Here is a 20424-nt window from a genome sequence, read left to right on the forward strand (position 1 = left end):
CTTAACTTGGAAGTCAATAGGTGGAGCAATTTACATATTGATAGCAATGAAGTAGTCTTGCTCTCTTTGACATTTTCATTAATTTTTAATATATATATTTGAGTTCAAAACTAAATAATAAGATGATTTGAGAGGACTCTTGCAATCCACTTAAATTGTTTTCATGTCACACTTTTTTTACGTCTTAAATTGTTTTTACGTCACACTTAAATTGTTGCAATCCACTTAAATAAGAGCAAATGATGTTGAAAGGATTTCATCTTAAGTCTTAAGTACCATCCCTTAAGATTTTAACCAACTAAACTAATTGATCATCCATAATTGTTTCTATATCACTATGATTGTGAGCCCTCGGGTTTTGTTAGTCAAGGGTTGTTGCCTTGTTGGGGGGGGGGGGGGGGGAGGAGAAAGGGAGGTTTCTAATTTATTAGTTTAACACACATCCAATGTCATACCCATCAAATTAAAATTAGGAACCAAACAAAGCATAATTAAAAGATGATGGAACTGAATTATTACAATTTAATTATAGAAACGTAGTTAAACTAATCGTTGTAAAAACCATGACAAGTTTAGTTATAACGTATTCTGGGTGGAGGTAGTAGGGCTTTTTTATCTGGATCAGCATTACAGTCTGAGCTACAAGTTTGTTTATGGGACTTCAGGCGGCGGTTCGCAAAGGATTCTTGAAGATTCGGATTCATTTTGATTGTGCGGCCCTTCTCTCTTTGCTTCTGGATTTAGGTCCAATGGACATTTCGGTTTGGTGGCTCACTCTAGAATTGCGTGCGGCTGTTAAATCTTTTTTGGTGTGTCAAATTCGTAAGGTTCCTCGGTCCTAGGTATCTCCGGCTCACTTTACAACATTTATGCTGTCACTGGTCAGGTACATTGGCATAACAGTGAAGCAAAGTTTCGAGTAGAGCGAGTAATCCCAAAACTGCAATGATCAAAGGAATGATTTTGCCTAGCAGAATACAACATGTTTTTTTTTAGAGAAATTGTTCTGATAAGTGCTTCTCTGTTCATTGGGGCCTGTATAGTTACAAGTTCATGCTTGATTAACCTGAAAATTTGATAAATCATCCGTCATAACATCTGTAAATCTATTACATAGTTGTTTTAATTTTTTTACGGAAAATTTGCAAATTGCAGCCATTTAAAGTTCGTATTTTGCAAATTGCAGCCATTTAAATTTTTTTTTGCAAATTGCAGCCCAAAAGTTCATATAAATTGTAAATTGCAGCCCAATTCAACTTTTTCATCAGTTTACAAGTTGAAAAATCTTCGATTAAGGTTTTAGGGGCCATTTTAGTACTTAGGGGACCGAATTGAGCTCGGAATTAGCAAAAAAATAACGCAAGTATCTCGTTTTGCGTAACAAAAGTGTATCGATTTGTGGGAAACTATAAATATGAGACACTTACGTTATTTTTTTGCTAATTCCGAGCTCAATTCGGGCCCCTAAGGGCTAAAATGACCCCTAAAACCTTAATCAAAGATTTTTCAACATGTAAACCGATGAAAAAATTGAATCGTGATGCAATTTACAATTTATACGAACTTTTGGGCTGCAATTTGCAAAAAAAAATTTAAATGGCTGTAATTTGCAAAATACGAACGTTAAATGGCTGCAATTTGCAAATTTTCCTTTTTTTACGAAACATTATTAATTCAGAAATAAGATACAGATAATAAGTTGAACATAATAGCTCAAAACCAGAGACGTCAAATAAAATCAGTACTTTCATAATGAATTTGTTTGACAATAATAAGTCATCAAACAAATACATAACACCATATTGTGTAAATCAAACGGTAACCTACAAACAAGTTATTAATTTTTATTTTCTTTGGCATCAATATGTCTCCAAGGATTTAGAGCCTCTCTAGCAGCCTGAGCTTCTGGTGAATTCTCCCAAGCCCGCTTTTCTGATTCCAGAACTGTTACCTTGTCATCTACATTGAAAAAAAAGGCATTAGGAAACTTGAAAGCTATTTAAATTTATATTGCACAACGCACATACATTTCAGAATACCTGAAACTTGTTTTATGACTGACGTGTGCTTAATGCTTCACAAGTTTTTTAGGCTTATTAATATAACCACAACCACCCTTAAAATCCCTAGCAAACGGTCGGAAGGACTATTTACCTTACGTCTTTATCAATCAACACAAATCTAGAAAACAACTAAAACAAGTAAACGCCCAAACCACAGCTATGTACAATATTCCAGGGATGAAACCCTTTATCTAAAGCACAGGATATCACCAATAAATCCTCGAGCACATACCAAGACATGTCCAACATAAAACTCTAATTCAGATTACTATTAGGATCTGAACATGGATAACAGCTGCAATCCTCGAGATCTCAACTTATCAAGTCTGCATTCAATTTTTGAAGCAAATGCACTTAATAGAATTTAAACACCCAAAGGTTTTTAATTGTAGCCATCCAATGAGTAAGATAATAGCTGTAGGTGCACCCGGATGCATAATAGATTTTGCACCCAAAATACCAGACCTGAGGAGGTTGAATTGGAACATGCCAACATGAATAAAGCATCTATCCTGAAATAACCAAGGGCTATGTCACTAACAAGAAGGGATGTGTACTATATCAAAGAAAAGAATAAATTAAGAGGACTCTACTCAGGAACGTTTGGAAAATTAAGCAGCAATTGACCTTGGCAATGACCTAATGACCAGTGTTTTTTGATTTAATAATCCCCACATGAACTGTGAACTGAAAAAGGCAACTTAATGCATGAGTAATAATTTTGGCATACTTTACAAACCTAAGTGAATCACATTCCAATATCCAATCTTGCACTAGCAAATTAACAATGCTTCTGACTAGGGATGTCGGTGGGGCGGGTCAAGTAGGAGACCCGCCCCATCCCCGCCCCAATGGGGCGGGGATGGGTCTCGGTTTGGCGGGTGGTGGGGCGGGGATGGGGATAAAAACCATACCCGCCATGGGTGATGGGGCGGGGGTGGATTTTAAGTTGTACCCGCCCCATCCCTGCCCCGCCCCATTTCGTACCCGCCCCATCCCCACCTCATACCCACATCTATATATCTTTTAAAGCAAAATTACATACTTTTATTCTATTTATAAAATAATTACATGAAATACAATATTAATTATAATACTTTGTACGACACTTATATTATAACACAAAAATGTGTATAGAATGTTTTAATTTATAATTCGTATTAATTATGTAAGATTGTGTATTTGAGATACGGATATTAGGTGGATCTTGGGTGGGGATTAGGCGGGTCTTAGGTGGGGATTAGGTGGGGATAGATATCCAAGTGGGGGGTGGGGCGGGGATGGTTTTGGAGTTGTACCTGGTGGGGCGGGGATGGGGATGAAAATTGGACCCGCCGCGGGGATGGGGATGGGGATGGGAATGAAAATATTAAGTGGGGATGGGGATGGGAAGGCCAACATCCGCCCCGCCCCGCCCCGCCCCGCCCCATTGACATCCCTACTTCTGACCTATACCAGAGTACCAGACTATTAATTTTTTATTAGGCACCAAAAAAGAGACTAACTCATACACATAAGAGCACATGAAAATATTGGATGGTGATGATGGAAGGTGGAAACCAAAAGGAGATTCATCCTCATGGTACTAGAATATCAGTAGTTATGAGTAATGACATTAACCATCGTCAAAGTACAGAGGAATTTGCTTCATTATCCATCGTGGTACATTGAAACAATAGCCATCCAATTATAAGCATGGCATTAAAATGAGGCATCCCTTTTTTATCAATAACCAACCTTGCCCAAATAAATGCTAAATATCTAATATGACATATTAGGCAGGTCAAGTAGAGTGGGCGTGAGACATGACACCTATAAAATCTCAGTCTTCACGCAGAGGTTACTTCCCCAATATGATAAGATAGTAATCATCCTATAGCCAACACAGCTCAAGCAAATTACAAAATCTGCAAATGTACAACATCCTCATCAAAACCAATTTAAAATCCTGCTAATGGCTCCAAGATTAAAGATATAAAATTAGAACCACATATCAGATGTACTCTAGAAGGTTCATGAGGCCAAACCCTTCTACACATTATAGACAAATCCTGAATCGACTCTAACTGTAGTAGCATTATAATAGCTGGAATAATTTGCTATTTAATAAAGGGCTCTCAGTCAGTTATCATGTATAACTAAAATCAGATGTTTGATAATAGTATGATCCAAAACCACCTACAAAAGGAAATCAAGTTTATTAATGAATAAATTAGGTAAATAAGCAAGCCCCCATAGTATTTGGGGGTCTTGTCAATTGGCAACTATGACACCTAAGCTTTGACGGTTCCTGGGCCTTGGATACTAGAGAAGATGTCAGTTATTAAGTCCGGATTGATAAAGCAAACAAACTAAACTTCTCAATGGCATGAGCGGTACATCATCATCTTGAAATTTTCACCAATTAATTTTGGCAATATATATACTAGCCATAAGAGCGGCAGGAATCTTCATAGTTCATATAGATCGATCTTTGCGTATATCACTTCACAAAGCATGATAAATGGAGGCAATTCATCAGTTAAATTGTAGATTGCTAGTTGGGCACTTTTTTCATATTCTGAACGCAAAATGTACATGAATAGAACTAAGAAAAAATGATATAATTTCGGGAAAAAACGGAAAGAAAGGAGAAATGGAGATTTCTCACACAGAATCCAGTTTTAATCATGAAATACTCCATGGAAGCTCCAATCATAGCAGAACCCACTGCAATCTTCACATACCAATCCAGGAACTTCATCTGCCACAAAAAATAAATAAATAAAATAAAAAGGTTTGGACTTATAAGTACCAATAATTCCAAAAGGCAATCATGAATATTTGTTAGATGTTTGACCTCTAAATTGCTTATTTATATATATTATCAATAATTCCAATATGGAACTTTGAAAATGGATCTTTTCTATGGATCAAGGAATTATTTTGGCTGAACAAAAGCCTGCAATACGTTTATTTTAGCAACCAAACTCAAATCAATTACCAAAATTAGGGTTGAAAAATCGCATAAATTCTTCTCAGTTAAGCATATATATGTAAATTGCACATAGAAAAATTCTAGCAACAAAATCACAAGTTATAATCTTCCAAACTTGAGTAATCCTAAGCAAAAGTTCATTAGTTTACATAAGAAGAACCCTAAATTGACTATGAAACTAATTTTAGATTATGATTAAAAAAAATAAAAAAATAAAAAAATAAAAAAAAAAAAAAACTTACTCAGAAGCTGCTTCAATGGAGAGAAAGCGCAGAAGTCGTATCAATGGAGGATTCAAAGTACACGTCAATGGAAAATGGAAAATGGAAAATGGAAAAATGGGAGGATGTTAGTAAATGAGCAGTGATATTACTGCTATAGTGCTATATGCCAGATTTGAGTTTTCGCTAATTTTGTGTAGGAGAAAATGAAAGTTTTTCACCTTGATTTTGATTTGCAAATCAAGTACTCCACTACTCCGTACCCTGTTTTTTCTTTTTTCTTTCTTTCTTTTTTTTTTTTTTAAAGTAAGACGAAGACCCTCAATAGGTTGTTCACAATTTCACATTAGGTTAAGCGTACGGTTAACCGTTATAATTGTAATTGTACCATTAAGAAATGGTTAACCATGAATTGTAACCGTATCGTTAAGGAACGGTGAACATATTAACCGTTCCTTAGTGGTATGGTTAACCATTCCTTAACGGTACGGCTACCGGTTAATCGCTAACCATTAATTAAATTGTAAATCAATACTTTTTTTGCTCTTCCAACAGTTCTGACTCTAATATATAATTTAATATAAACATAATAAATTCCACCTAGTAAACAAGAGGATAAAGATTTTTTGGGATTAACTTATATAACTATATATATTGTTTTTTCTAAAAAAAAAAAAAAAAAAAAAAAAAAAAAAAAAAAAAAGGGTAAATAAAAATGTTATTGTTTATCTTAACGGTTAACCATCGGTTAACCGTTTACTCAAAACAGTAACCGTAGTCGGGGATACCGATTAACGGTTACGGTTTTTTTTCCACACCCCTACGACTGAGCCAACATCTCTCACAAGTTTAGTCATCCTAGTTTCGCTGGTCATAGCTTGAGAGTAAAGGGGGACGTAAGGGAATCCCTCTACTCCCAAGTATTTTGCAGTTGGTGGGGCTCGAACTCGAGACCTCAAAGTCACAAGGTGAGTTCCCCACTAACTCCCCAAGCTTTGCTTGAGTACCCTTATTACTTGCTTCATTTCTTCGTGTATGAAGAAAGAGTAGAATGTACATGAAAAAGAAAATTTTGTCTAGAATAAGCCAACTGCTCAAAATAAGTTAATCTTTCAATCAACTCAGAATAAGTCGATATTTATAACATATTTTCTCAAAATGAGTCCTAACTTGTAAGATTAAAAGGTAACCGGTTATTAAGGTAAAGTATAATCTTTGTCATTATGTAGTTGGTTACTTTTTTTAAAAAAAAAAAAAAAGTAATTATTAATAATTAAATAATTAAAAGGAAATTTTGTCAAAAACCACTCGCTAAAAACATTTTTTTGTCAAAAACCACCCACTTAAAAATATGTTGCCCACGACCACCCAATTTTGAAAATTTGTTGTCAAACGCCACTTGTCCATATTCCGGCGTTGACCCAAAACTCCGGCATTGACCTACCCCACGTGACTTGCACCTGACACCCCCCCTTTCCTTTTTTTCCTTCGAAAATTTTTGTGCCCTCCATTCTCTCTCTAGCTTCAATCTCTTCTGTCTCACCTCTTTGTTCTCTCTCCCTCCTCGATCTACTATGTGCAAGCTCCAAGTAGAATTATGGACGCACCTTTATCGCAATTTTCCATCACCGGTAGAAACTTTCCACCTACTCAAATACAAGGTTGTGGGGTTGGTTTCGGGGAATTAGCATAAGGATAGGGTAGTGGGTCTAGGATTTCAAGGTAAAGCGAGGTATTTGTGGTGTAGGTCTAGGGTTACGAGTGGTGGGTAGGTTTTCGAAGTGGTGTGGGTAAATTTGGGGAAAAGGAGAAGAGCGGCTGTGGTGGATTTTTGGTTGGTAGGCTTGGATCTGGAGAAGAGGTGGATTAAGGTGGTGGAGGTGGTCGTGTTTTCAACTTTTCGTGATTGGTGGAGATGGTTGTGTTTCGTGGCTGGGTATGGGGAGTTTTTCTGGCAGTTTAATTGGTTTCGGGTGATGGGGTGGATTCAAGGGGTGAAATTCACTGGGTTTTGGGGTGGTTGTGGCGGTTGTGCGTGCTGTGGGGTTAACAGCAGTGGCTGTGATGGTGGTTCTGTGGTATGGGGGGTCATTAAAAGTCACATGTAAGTCACGTGCCCAAGTCAACGCTAGAGTTTATGGTAAATGTCGGAATGTTGAGCCGGGTGGTCATTGACAACAAAAATTTAAATTTGGGTGGTGTTGGGCAACAAATTTTAAGTGGGTGGTTTTTGACAAAAAAATATTTTTAGCGGGTGGTTTTCAACAAAATTTCCTAATTAAAATAGATATAAAAAAAAAAACCATATAATCCCAACCCCCTCCCCCCGCCAGCGGCCGACGACCAGCTCTCTTTATGATGGCGCGACCTTAGCCCCTCTCTTTCCCCCAACCCGCGAGCCCATTCTCGTTCCTCCACCCTCCCCACTTTCCTGGAGACGACCCGAGCATGGGGCTCAGTCAAGTAGATCAAGTTGCGCTGACTAATGCTCCAATCGAAATCAAATCTGTTGGGTTCAGGGTTTTGGGGTGACGTTTTTTGGTGGGGACGGGAAATGGGGGTCGTTTCGTTGTTTATAATTAGAGGGACATGGGGGAATAGGTGGTGTTGGAATTGGGGTGGCGAAAGTGGAAATGGGAAAAATAGAGGGATGGGCTGTCGTGGGTGGGTTGGCCGACGCCGGGAAATGATAACGGCTCGCGTGCTGGTCGTCGGCTGGCAGGAGGAAGGGGCTCGCGGTGGTCAGTTGGGGACAGGAAAGATGGTGGGGGTTGTGCTTTTTTTTTATTTTTTTTTTATTTTTAAAGTTTTTATAATTTGTTTATTTAATACAATTTTAGTTAAACGTTTACTTAAATTTAACAAATTACTTTTAATGTAAAAACTGACATGTTTGGTAGGTTGTAGTTCATTTGACCTGTTATAAGCAAATACCCCTTAGAAGTCGTTTTTATTTTGAGTTAATTAAAAAGTTGGCTTATTTTAAGCTAACCACACAAAGAGTAACTTATTCTTGACAAAATTTTCAAAAAAAAAAAAAAAAAAAAAAAAAGTCAAATAATATAACTATACATAAATTAACAATTTTGCTGCCATTTGATTGTTTCTTCAAATAATATTTTCCCAACTATAACACCATTGTTTTTGTTATTTTGGGAAATAAAATGATGATTTAAGTATGGAAGTAAATTTAGGGGGGTGTTAAATACCGCCATCCAAAATGATCAAAACCGCCAACATTTAGTGTGAATTGACAACCATACCCTTAGTACTTCACCACTATCTTCCCTCATGCCACCAATCACAAACACCCTGACACCACCACCCCAATTGATGACTAACACCACTACCACACTGACCGGCGATAACGACCACCACCACAACCACCCTGACCGGCGACCCACCACATCCCCCTCAAAGATGACCCACCACCTTCCCTCTTTGGCGGAAAGGTGGTGTTTTTTTTTACAACCGTACCAACCGGAGCTCAAAACCGGTTACCGGGCACGATAACCGGTTTTGGGCTCCGGTTACCATGGAATCGGTTAAGGTGCACGGTAACCGGAGCCCAAAACCGGTTACCGTGCGCGGTAACCGGAGCCCAAAACCGGTTACCGTGCGCGATAACCAGAACCCAAAATCGGTTACCGTGCACGATAACCGGTTTTGGGCTCCGGTTATCGCGCACGGTAACCGGTTTTGGGCTCCGGTTTATCGCGCACGGTAACCGATTTTGGGCTCCGGTTACCGCGATTGCCTGAAATAAAAAAATATATTAAACCACCACCTTCCTGCCGGTGAGGGAAGGTGATGGGTCGTCATAGAGGAGGGTATGGTGGGTCGTCGATCAGGGTGGTGGTGGTCATCGCCAATCAGAAGGAGTTGTGGGTCGCCGGGAGGATAAGGGGTGGTTAAGTAATAAGGGTACGTTTATCCATTCACATCGAATGTTGGCGGTGATGATCATTTTTGTTGGCAGTGTTTAGCAATTCACTTTAAGGAAGTTAAAGTTTATTTTAAAAAATATCCTATAATAATCATCTTCTTTAACATTTTTTTCTAGAAATTAATCATTACTAGCCATTAACTTAAATTTGGTAATTCACATCAGGTTATTCACCATATTTTAAATCAGAGGCTTAATAAGATGCCAAAAGCTCAAACTGCATACTAAAAGCAATTCTTACAAAATACGAAGTACTATGTATCTAATGATATGTCATAGGTGCGTAAACACACAAAATTCAGGATCTAGTCTATCGAAATCTTGCAATCTCATTGTGAAAATGAATTTCACACATTTTTCAACAAATTACAACCAGTATCAAGCTTCACTATCAGTCTTCCTCGTTGACTTCTTTCGATGTGATAGCTCTGAGGAGCCTGAAACTGTGACATCACTTCGACCTCGACCCGAGTCTTGAGCAGATTGATTGCTGTACCTTGATGGCTCAGCATGGGTTCTTTTTGAAAATTCCGATGCATCAGTGACTTCAGACCGAGAACTTCTTTTGCTCGTAGATCGGCTTCTACTTTGTGAGTGTGGAGTTCTCTGACTCCTAGAAGGAGTCGAAAAGTGATGAGAAGAGGTTGTCATTGAAGTCCTAGAGCTCAACGGTCCTTGGTTTTTCGTTTCATTTTCAAGGGCTATTAGCTCATTTGGATCTGGAAAATGAACCAGCGAGACATGCCTTGAAATCTTCCCAGCTGACAGGAAAACAGATACAGATTAAGCAGAGAAAACATATGGGTGGCTCCTCACCCCAACTAGATTGATGTTTGAGAATAAAATTGTTGTATAGCAATGTTCTTAACTTCCAGCTGATAAGCTAAAAGGTTTATTTATAGTTATAGCATCAATATTTATCTCTTTACAAATAAGATGAATTAGAAGTACTTTCCAACAAAAGTAATGAGCTAATAAGCAAAGTTTTCCTCTGTTTATGAGTTTCTACAATACAACTGATCTTATCATTTAGAGGTGTTATTTCTTGTTCTCTTTTATCAAAAATTTTCAATAATTGAATCTTGAGATGAAAATTTCAGACATACCAACTTTTGGCCCAGATGGAGAGGATAGGAAGACTGTAACATCATTCGTCTCAGAGGGATAGTTGACCAAATTATAAACTTTACCTGGAACAAACAAACAACCATCAAGAGGTAGCTACGGTAGCATATGAAATTTATTCTGTTTTAGCTTTGACAGGGTTGGCGAAAAATACCAGATTTTCCTTCAAGACTACCCAAATGTCCATCTCCATCGAGATTCAGTGACACAGTTTGCCCATCAAAATCAGGAAACTATACAAACAACAAACAGCCTGTTAGAAAAAGACAATCCATTGTGCAACCCATATTCAATTTGACCCAAACATAAATAAAATAAAAAATAAATAAAGTAGAAATAACAAGAAGAAGTAGAAACAACAATCATAGATTCATAGCACTATTTGCCTCACACATATTACTTTTACTAACATTTACTTAGTACTCCCTCCATTCCATCATAAGTTATGATAATATACCAAGTATATAAAAGAAGAAACACTAGCATGTGGAATCTTGCTAGATTCGTCTCAATGTAAAATTCTGAAATGTCAGCTTTTCATTTCTACCACACACATTATTATAGATATCAAATGGTCAAAAACAGGCACTAAAGATAGTGCAAGCCAAGTGAAAAGAACAGTGAGCAGCAATTGGTTTACTCAAAGTTATAGTGTATAGGCAACAAACAAATGTGGAAACAGAATATGATCACTTGTTTAGAGAAACGGCTGACTTAAAGAATGAAAATCCCAATCTATAACAGATTGTACAGCTTTGCAAATAGCTTAAAAAGACTATACTCATCATTAACGGCCTTCCTGCTAGAAATCCCATTCTACATTGCACAAGTGGACTGCAGAAACTATATTCATCTTGGTTTCTTCAACAAAAAATTATTCATCTTGGTGAAAGACACTTATTTTCATCTTGGTTTCTTCAACAAAAAAAAAGCACTAGCGTACTGATTTATTATTGTACAGATCTTGGGCATATTGTACCTTGGTTACATGCCCAATTCCCAATCAGGTGTCAAAGAATGCAGGAAATAGCAGTGAATACTCAATGAGGCTGATAAAGATGAAGGATCATATCATGGCAGCATTTAATATGTGATAAGGTGGCTAAATGCTTTCCCATCCTCCCTCTCTTTACCTTCACTATACTTCTCAGTTTAGAGAAATTCTCAGTTTAAAAATATTAGAAGATCTGAAGAAGATGAGCCTAAGAGACAATAAAACTGAATCTATGACAATAATTAGAAGAGATTGATCTACAACCACATTGCACGAGTAAAAAGAAGACATTCACAACTGAAATCCTGCAAACAAAAATGGCTTAAGAGTGTAATATATGTATTAAGCCGACCAGAAAAGTCTTAACAAGTTCCAATAAATAACCTTCACCATAAGGGGTGCTCAAATTTGACAGAAAGGTATAGTCTGATACATTCTAGTCATGCAGGTAATGCACTTATGCCGAGTTTCCATCTGGGAATCAAGTTTCACTCGAAAATGCATACTCTATTGAAGCTGATATTGGGAGAATCAAATAAATACTCATTACAAAGATTACTCAATGATACAAGTGAATAAACCTAACAGTCAGGTTTCTAAGAAGTGGTCAAGCTCCAAAAATCCAGCCTTAACTATTTCAAACCATATATACTCCTAATGAAGTATTATAAACAAAAAGATAATGACATAAATGGCTTCAAGCTCAAAAAGCAGCCAAGGGTGCCACAGTAAAAAAGTACATAAACCCAAGAGGTCAATCAATCAAGTCTCACACCAAACATAACGAATCATTTACTCTAAAAGTACTCTTTATGTCCCTATTTGTTTGCACCATTTTAAAATGTACATATCTTCAACCCCACTTATGCAAAATTTATAAAAACGCGATGTTCTAAAAGTAGACATTGAAATGAATCCAACAAGAGACTACTTCTTATATAAAGTTATAAACTTTTTACTCACAAAAATGCAACAAGGCAAACAAATACGGATAGAGGGCTTACTTTCCTACACATTACTATTAAGACAATATTAACATGGCATCTCTAATTTTTGAAAAATAATAATCAAAATTAAACAACAAAGTAAAAAAATTCACATGAGAAAAAAATCAAAATAGTTTAATTGAGAGGGGAAGAAGATTACTTGATCATCAGGCAACTGAATAAGCCAAAGTTCAGTATCTTCGTTCATCTCAATATCAATTAGAGATTCCTTGTTATCTTCCTTATAATCAGGCCCAGGAACATAACCCTTTTCCTTCACTTCTGGTTTGTCTTCCATTATTATAAATTAAATCCTGCAAAACATTTTTACTCAAATTTGACTCAATTTTCAAATAAGGCTTGAAAAATCTCTCTAAATTCTTCTCGCTTAAGAATACGAATGTCAGAATTCTAACAACATTAGGGTTGTTCAATACATTAGCAACAAAATTTGATTCGAAAAATCACATAATTTTAGGATTCAATAATCAAATTAGGCTCATAATTCTCTTTTCATTTGGTTATCTTGGAATGAAGAAGCGATAGTTGAGATTTTCGAACGCTACACTTAATTAAATTAGATTAAACCCTAGATTGTGAGATTGAAATGATGATAACAAAAACAAACAACTTACTTAAGCTGCTTCAATGGGGATACAAGTATTAGATAAACGGAGAACGTCGACTGCGCTTCAATGGAGAACGTTGAGAGAGAGGTAGAGGCGTATGAACTGCCACAGTCATAAATGGGTTAAAAAGCTCGCAAGTATGCTTTAATGGAGAATTCAGAGTACTCTTCGTTAGAAGGGGAGGGGAAAGGGTGAAGCGGCGCAAAACACTATAAGGGAAAAAACTTAAACGTAGGATGATTTCAATTTTCAAGTAGTATTACATTAATTGTTGTAATTTTTTTTATTTTTTATTTTTTATTTTTTATTTTTATTTTATTTTGTGTGTGTTTTTAGGAGCAAATACAAGTTTTATCCCCTTGAAAAATGTTCTTTGTTTATCAAGTGGCATTCTTGTAATTAAATGGCACAAAATAACAATAAACAATTGGATTGCGCTAAGGTGTTTCACTTTTTCTGACAATCCATATGGAGCGCTTCCCAGTTGCTCTACAAGAGAAACATCAGCCGTTTCTCTAATGGCATTTTGGTGAATAATTGTTGAATCATGGGCAGTAATTAAGCTGACTTACATGTGCATTTGCTGAGTAGGTTCTGCTTAGTTGGCTATTTAGGTGACTGTACTTGGTGACTTGGATTGGTAGCCGTTATTGACGTTAACATTGGAAAAATCTGTCCGTTTGAGTTACCGTGTTACTGTGGGTAGAGTTTCTTTTTCGCTTTAATATATCAACAACTTAACCTCGATCATATCGAAGCTTTCTGTGTAAGTCACCCACCAGCAGGAAACAGGTAGCATTTTTCGAAAGCATTTCTCATCCGTTTCAGTTCGTGTTAGCTTCGATTCATGGATGGTATGTTTTCTATTCTTGTTATTGTGATTTTTTTCCTTGAGTTAATTGATGTTGTTTTTTATTTTGTGTCTATTTTTTGTTGTAATTATTTTTTCCATGAGTTAATTATTGTTGTTGTTAATGTTGTGTATCTTTTTTATTGTAATTAATTTCCATGAAATAACTGCATATTGTATTTGTTAAGTTACCGATTTGCCTTACAAAATAGCTGTTGTTAATTTTCCATCATGTGTTGCTGGTAAATTTCCACGGATTTCTTTTGTTGTTGATAGAAAATAAAATATTTTTTGTTTGTCTTTAAATTATGTTAATACCGTTGTTGTTGATAAAGATTAAAATTATGTTAATTCTGTTGTTGTTGATAAAGATTAAAATTATTTTATTTTTTGTTTTTATTATATTAAAATTATAATTTATTTTTACTATGAATGGATATAATGGCGGAAAATCCAAAGAGTTTTTAGCGTTTTTATTGTAGCTTTATCAAATATATGTTTTTGTTGATGTCCATTATAACTTCTCCGCAGATAATTCCTTAGCTATGGTTACTAAAAGTAGTGTCCCTGTGGCTGATAAGGGTAGTGGTGTGAAGCTTAAAGATAATAATATAGAAGGTGGTATTGATGAAATAGTAATTGAAGATAGTTGTGGAGGTACTTTAAACAATGATCAAATAAATGTAGTCAACCATACAACCAATGATTCACAAATAGCCATTGATTGTCGATATACTTCTCCTATGAAAACTATTGAAACCACCCATACAGTTGTTGCTAGTAACCAGGTTACAGTAGTTACTCACATAGAGCCTCCTAAGGTTGGTATGGTTTTTAAAAGTTGTCAAGAGGTGGAAGCTTATTATAAGGACTACGTCGAACAAACTGGTTTCGGGGTGTCTAGGGTACAAGGTGTTAACTCCAAAACTGATAAAAAAATTAGAATAGGAACTAGGTGGAGGTGTGAGTGTTGGGGTCGACCGGACATGAGGGCAATAAGAGAAGCAAAGAAGAGGGCCAAGGCTATGGATGTTTGTGGATCAGGTGGAGTAGTTGGAGGTGTTGTAGGTGAGGATGAATTACGACGTTGTAAGAGGACTTCCAAGAAGTGTGAATGTCAAGCAATGGTGTATGCTAGTGTTAATGCGGAAGGGAATTGGATTTTAAGGAAGGTGCAATTAGAGCATAACCACGACGCAACTCCGAGAAAGGCTAAGCTTGTGAAGGAGTACCGCATGAAGCATATGACCTCTAATGTTCGAAAGAAGTTACTTAAATACTTTGATGAGGGTGTACCTGTATCACAAATCCACGGGTGCATGGCGACAGAGATGAATGGTATTGAAAACATGCCATTGACTGTTAAAGACTTACAACATGAGGTTTACAAGGCTAGGCGTCTGAAGATGGTTGGGGGTGACTCAGTGGCAATGTTTGAGTACTTTGAAAAGATGCAATCTGGGAACCAGAATTTCTACTATTCACAGAGATTAGATGAACATGGTCGTTTGAAGGATGTTTTATGGGTGGATGCTAGAAGTCGTGCTGCCTATGAAGACTTTGGAGATGTTGTTTGCTTCGATGCCACCTATCTCACCAATGAATATGAGCTCCCATTCGTTAACTTTGTGGGAGTAAACCACCATGGACAGTCCATGTTATTGGGGTGTGCTTTGGTTTCGCATGAGGACTGTGACACTTTTCGGTGGATTTTTGGACAGTGGTTAGCAGCTATGAATAACCGACCACCACAAGCCATATTGACAGATCAAGCTGCTGCCACGCGTAAGCCACTTGAGGAGATCATGCCATTAACTCGTCACCGTTGGTGTATTTGGCACATCATGAGTAAGATACCCGAAAAACTTGGCAAGTGCTCCAAGTAAGTTAATCACAACTTTTTTTTTTTTAAAGTTCCTGTCTAGTTTTTAGCTACTTGTTGATTGTGTTATGATTTTGGTATTTATATTTTTATGAATCTGATATAATTCTTTATTTTATTTTGTTGTTATTTCAAATAAGTTGCTTTCTATGTATTAATCATGACTCATTATTTTATTTTGTTGTTATTTCAAATAAGTTGCTTTATATTAATTATTACGCTTTTATTTTTAAAGATAATAATGAAACTGATTTCTGTATATTAATTATTAGGCTATTATTTTTTGAGATAATATTGAAACTGATTTATCTAAGGATGACTAATTAAACAAATATGTTGGTATGATGAGTTTAAATTATTACATTATAATTTTGTTGTGTTGTTTAATCATTAGAAGCAAGCTGTAATTTTATCTGTTATGTAGGTATGATGAGTTTAAGAATATACTAAAAGCTATTGTGTATGAGAGCTTTACAACGGACGAATTCCATGCACGCTGGGCTGCATTCTTAACAGAGTACAAACTAGAAGGCAATGATTGGCTTGAAAGCCTCCACAAAGAAAGCTATATGTGGGTTCCAGCTTATATGAAAGAATTCTTTTGGGCCGGGATGAAAACAACCCAAAGGGTTGAGAGCATTAATCGATTCTTTGATGGATTTGTTAATCGACATACCAAATTGTTTGAATTCCCTCAAAAGTATTGTAAGGCCTTGGAGAAGCGTGTACGCGATGAAGTCAACGCAGATGCTCGATGCGCAAAATATTTGAGGAGGCTAGTCAGTGGTTTTAAGGTTGAGAAACTTTTCCAAAAAATATACACTGACACAAAATTCCAAGAAGTACAGAAAGAATGCTCGAGGATGATGTATTGCTTTGCCGGGAAGAAAATGTGGTGTCTGAAGATGTTATTCAATACATGCTTGAGGATCGAGTGTGGATTATTCTACCGGGAAATAGTGAAGAGATCTTAACTGATCGTAGGAGGTTCTTTTGTGTAGTATTTAATTCAAAAACTCGTGAGATAACCTGTGACTGTCGCAAATTTGAAACACATGGTATTCTTTGCAAGCACACAATTAGAGTTTTAGATCAGAATTTTGTGTTTGACATCTCGGACAAGTATATCTTGGACAGATGGAGAAAAGATATCCCTCGAAAACACACAAGGGTTAAGGTTGCATATCATGATCCTTGTGATTCTACCCAAGTTCAAAGATTTAACAAGATGATGAATGTATTTGAGCCATTGTGTGATGCGGCTTCTATGGTGAATGATGAAACGGTGACCTTCGTGATTGACACACTTACAAAGCTATGTTCAGATGTGGATGAGTGTACACGACTCAAGAAGGAACAAACGGTGGCTTTGAGCTTAAGTTATGATGGAAACAATGGAACCAGTAATTCTACGTCGCAAGCTGTTAGCTTGTCTTCTGTGTTACAACCTCGTGAACCAGAGTCATCAAATGTAGGCACAAAGGGTAATGATTTAAAGGTTGATGCTTTGGCGGTGAAGGATCCCCCTATCAAGAAGAAGCCTCGTGGAAGGCCTAAAGGGTTTCGACACAAACCTTTGGCGGAGATCGGGTACAAAAAGCCAAACAAAAAAAAGAAAACTCAGGTAGTGTAATTAGTGAGTTATTTTTTCAGAATTGTTAAAATGCAAAAACTGATACGAGCTTTGTGTGGGCAGGCGGAGTTGATTGTTGTCCATGAAGCTACTAATGCAAAATTACAGGTATATAAGCTATATACTCTAAACTGTAAAGTTGGTTTTGATTGATTTACACTGTATTGTTGAAAATTTCAAAATGAACTTGATAATCCAGATGGTTCGGCATGATGATCTCATGGCACTTGGCTGTGGTGATGAACTACTAATGCGCAACAGTATGGAGTGGGGCTCCAATCCTTCGACAACACTCTAGTTTTTTCTGGCTGTTGTTTGTTTTACTTAAGACTTTTCAAATTGCATTTTAGATTTGATTTGTTGATGATTTTAGTTGATGTTGGATTTGAGATGTATTTGGATTTTGGTAATTTTTATGCCTTGAAGGATTTTAACTTCATCAGATAGTACTCCTATTTTGCATCTTCGTTGCATCATTTTAATTTCATCATCAGCACTATTTTTTTTTTATTTCGTGATCAAACATGTCACATGGATTAATATATACGTAGTAACATGAAATTTCAAACAGGTTACAAATCATTTTTTGTAGTGTCTCTAATTTTGGTTATTGTAATGGGCCAGCCCTTTGCTAATTGGCTTTAAATGTAGTTAATAGGAAAAACTTTGTACCACGTAGTACAGTTTATTACAGCATAATCATTCAATCACAACTTTGTCTGTTTAGTATTACAATGACATTGGAATCATGAAACTAAACATTATAAATAATTCAGAGATTCTATCATTACAACATATTAAATAATCCAAGCAATACAATACTAAGCAATACAATACACACTTGGGTCTGTGTTTACTAAAGTAGTGCATATGTATAGTATTGTATAACAAGGGAATTGTTGCCTTTAACTGTCAGATTTTTTATCTTTTTTTTTTAAATGCATGGTCTCTTGTGATAACTTTTGTTTAAAAATTATCTACTAGATTAACATATGACTTTTGTGATAATATATGATAAATTTTTTTTAAAAAATAATGATAACATATGACTATTGACGAATACTGCATATAATTTTTTTGTTTTTTAAATTTTCAATTTTTTTGGCCTTTTTAATTTTAATTTAATATTTTGCCGAATATTTTGTCAAAAAACTAAATAATTACATGATATTATTTTAATTATATAAAAAACACGTGACATAATTTTAAATAAGTTGTTATTTTTGTAATAGTTAAATATCTAAAATACATGTGACATTATTTAAATCAGAGTTATTATTTTACTTTTAGTTATTATGTTAATTTTATAAAATACACGTTAAGTTTATACAATGTCAAGGTTAAGTTTAGGTTAAGTTTAGGCAGAAAATAAGGCATCTCACTTCAAGCTAAGTTTATATTTTTCGAAATTACAGTATTTAATATTACAGTTTTTAAATTAAAAGTATGACTTTATTTTAATCATATATTTTTCAAGTTAAGTTTTTATTTTATGAAATTTTGTCATTATAAAAATGACTTTATTTTAATCTTAGTTTTTATTTTATTCAAGTATGACTTTATTTTAATCATATATTATTCAAGCAAAGGATTTATCCTAAAAGTAGACAATATTTTTAAATTAAAACTAAAAATTTCATTAATAAAAGCGCATAAGATAGCATAAGATAATCCTAAAAGTAGACCACCATACGACACACCATGAGGTATGACACAAAATACAAAATACGGTGGCTACAACCTTAAACATAATGCTGATACATAAATTTAGGACTAGATAGAGCGTACTACAAAGATAGAGCGTACTACAAAGATGGAACAATAGACCATAATACTAACTTAGTTTCAAAATCACCTTGACACCACATTTAAAAAACCATCCACTAAAATATCAAGCTAAAGCTTGCATTAAGGTGTCAAGAATCTCACAAACCTAACTTAATGAGACTTAACGGTCGGTGAAACAAAACACATCATCACCGTTCTTAATATTAACACCGCCGATAGTGTGGAGGGGAGTCAACATTTTGTTGTCATGTATTAATACAACGTCTCTCATCTCCACACCAACCTCGTTAGCCCAAATCCTATAAAGCTTCTTCAAGTGAGTTGTCTTCTTTCCTATGACTTCAATCCTCAATGGGTGAGTCCTTAGTTCACGAATCCAAAATTTCTTCATCCTAACATCCATGTTCCATTCAGCATTCTGCCGATCATATACGAAGATTAAAATACAAAACATGTAAAATACTCCAATTTTTAACAAATTACAGAAATATTGATTACTTCTTCCAACAAATGCGCCTTAAAAAGTTCAACATTTTCGCCTAACAAATAAAAAAGAAAAACTTGATTAACGAAACAAACTTTAATTATATATTCTTTTTACCATGTATGCACTCATTTTAACCAGATCCAACTCATCAAGATAATTGAGTAACTTGGTCAAGACTCTTGAGCACAAAGCAGATATTATTTAATTTTTGTTATTGAACCACACGCATGCAATCATTCTCATCACATCAAACTCAAAATTAAAACATGCTTATTTATTAAAATCAATATACAAAAAAATTTATAACATAAAATATCAATTTCTAACATAAGAAAAGTGTACTTTTTGACTAGTTATACGTGCATATTAAAAGGAAAAAACCAAAATTAGGGCTTACGTGTCCTCGAGCGTACATAATATCTCCATTTCCTACACCCACGTGGATAGGAGCTTGGCTCGCACCAATGACGATGTTGCTCTTACGGATAGTAATCTCATCGGGAAGGCGGTCAACCCTAGCAGCTAGTCGAAGTAGATCCTCTGGAATGTCTCGTTGGTGCGCATGGTGTAGTCAACACCAGGGTCATCATAATTGGTGCTCCGAACTATGACAGTTATAGTTGGGAAAATTGCTTTTGAAGGTGGCTCCGGCGCATCAAGGTCCACTACCGGTGCCTTTTCAGCAACACTTTCGAGAGCCAACACAATTGAACACTCACCGGGGTGATGTTCATCTACAGGCAGCACCGGTGTTGTTGCTTCGGGTGCAGCTACAACGTCAGCACCGAATGCAGGACCAGAAGGTGGCGGAGAGGTGTTTCCTCCTACCGGATTAGGAATGAC

General features: G+C 35.9%; 1 protein-coding gene, 1 long non-coding RNA gene and 1 pseudogene across 2 annotated transcripts; 1 reads left to right on the forward strand and 2 right to left on the reverse strand.

Annotated features, from left to right (window-relative positions):
* Positions 1 to 1728: 1728 nt before the first annotated feature.
* LOC145559568 (uncharacterized) lies at positions 1729 to 5512 on the reverse strand. Its single transcript, XR_014092775.1, has 3 exons — positions 5283 to 5512; positions 4716 to 4806; positions 1729 to 1959 (listed from the first exon to the last, which is right to left on the reverse strand). It is a non-coding gene; the product is annotated as an uncharacterized LOC145559568 (long non-coding RNA).
* A 3873-nt stretch (positions 5513 to 9385) lies between these two features.
* LOC145559569 (uncharacterized) lies at positions 9386 to 13137 on the reverse strand. The gene is made up of 5 exons (XM_081620978.1): positions 12948 to 13137; positions 12473 to 12626; positions 10487 to 10565; positions 10314 to 10397; positions 9386 to 9968 (listed from the first exon to the last, which is right to left on the reverse strand). The coding sequence occupies exons 2-5, from the start codon at positions 12608 to 12610 to the stop codon at positions 9586 to 9588; spliced, it is 684 nt and encodes a 227-aa protein (XP_081477104.1). The 5' UTR covers positions 12611 to 12626; positions 12948 to 13137; the 3' UTR covers positions 9386 to 9585.
* A 1199-nt stretch (positions 13138 to 14336) lies between these two features.
* Positions 14337 to 17753, forward strand: LOC145557455 (protein FAR1-RELATED SEQUENCE 6-like; annotated as a pseudogene).
* The last annotated feature ends 2671 nt before the right edge of the window (positions 17754 to 20424 follow it).

This window comes from Chenopodium album, chromosome 9 (assembly GCF_948465745.1).
Source record: "Chenopodium album chromosome 9, dcCheAlbu1.1, whole genome shotgun sequence".
Lineage (NCBI taxonomy): Eukaryota > Viridiplantae > Streptophyta > Magnoliopsida > Caryophyllales > Amaranthaceae > Chenopodium > Chenopodium album.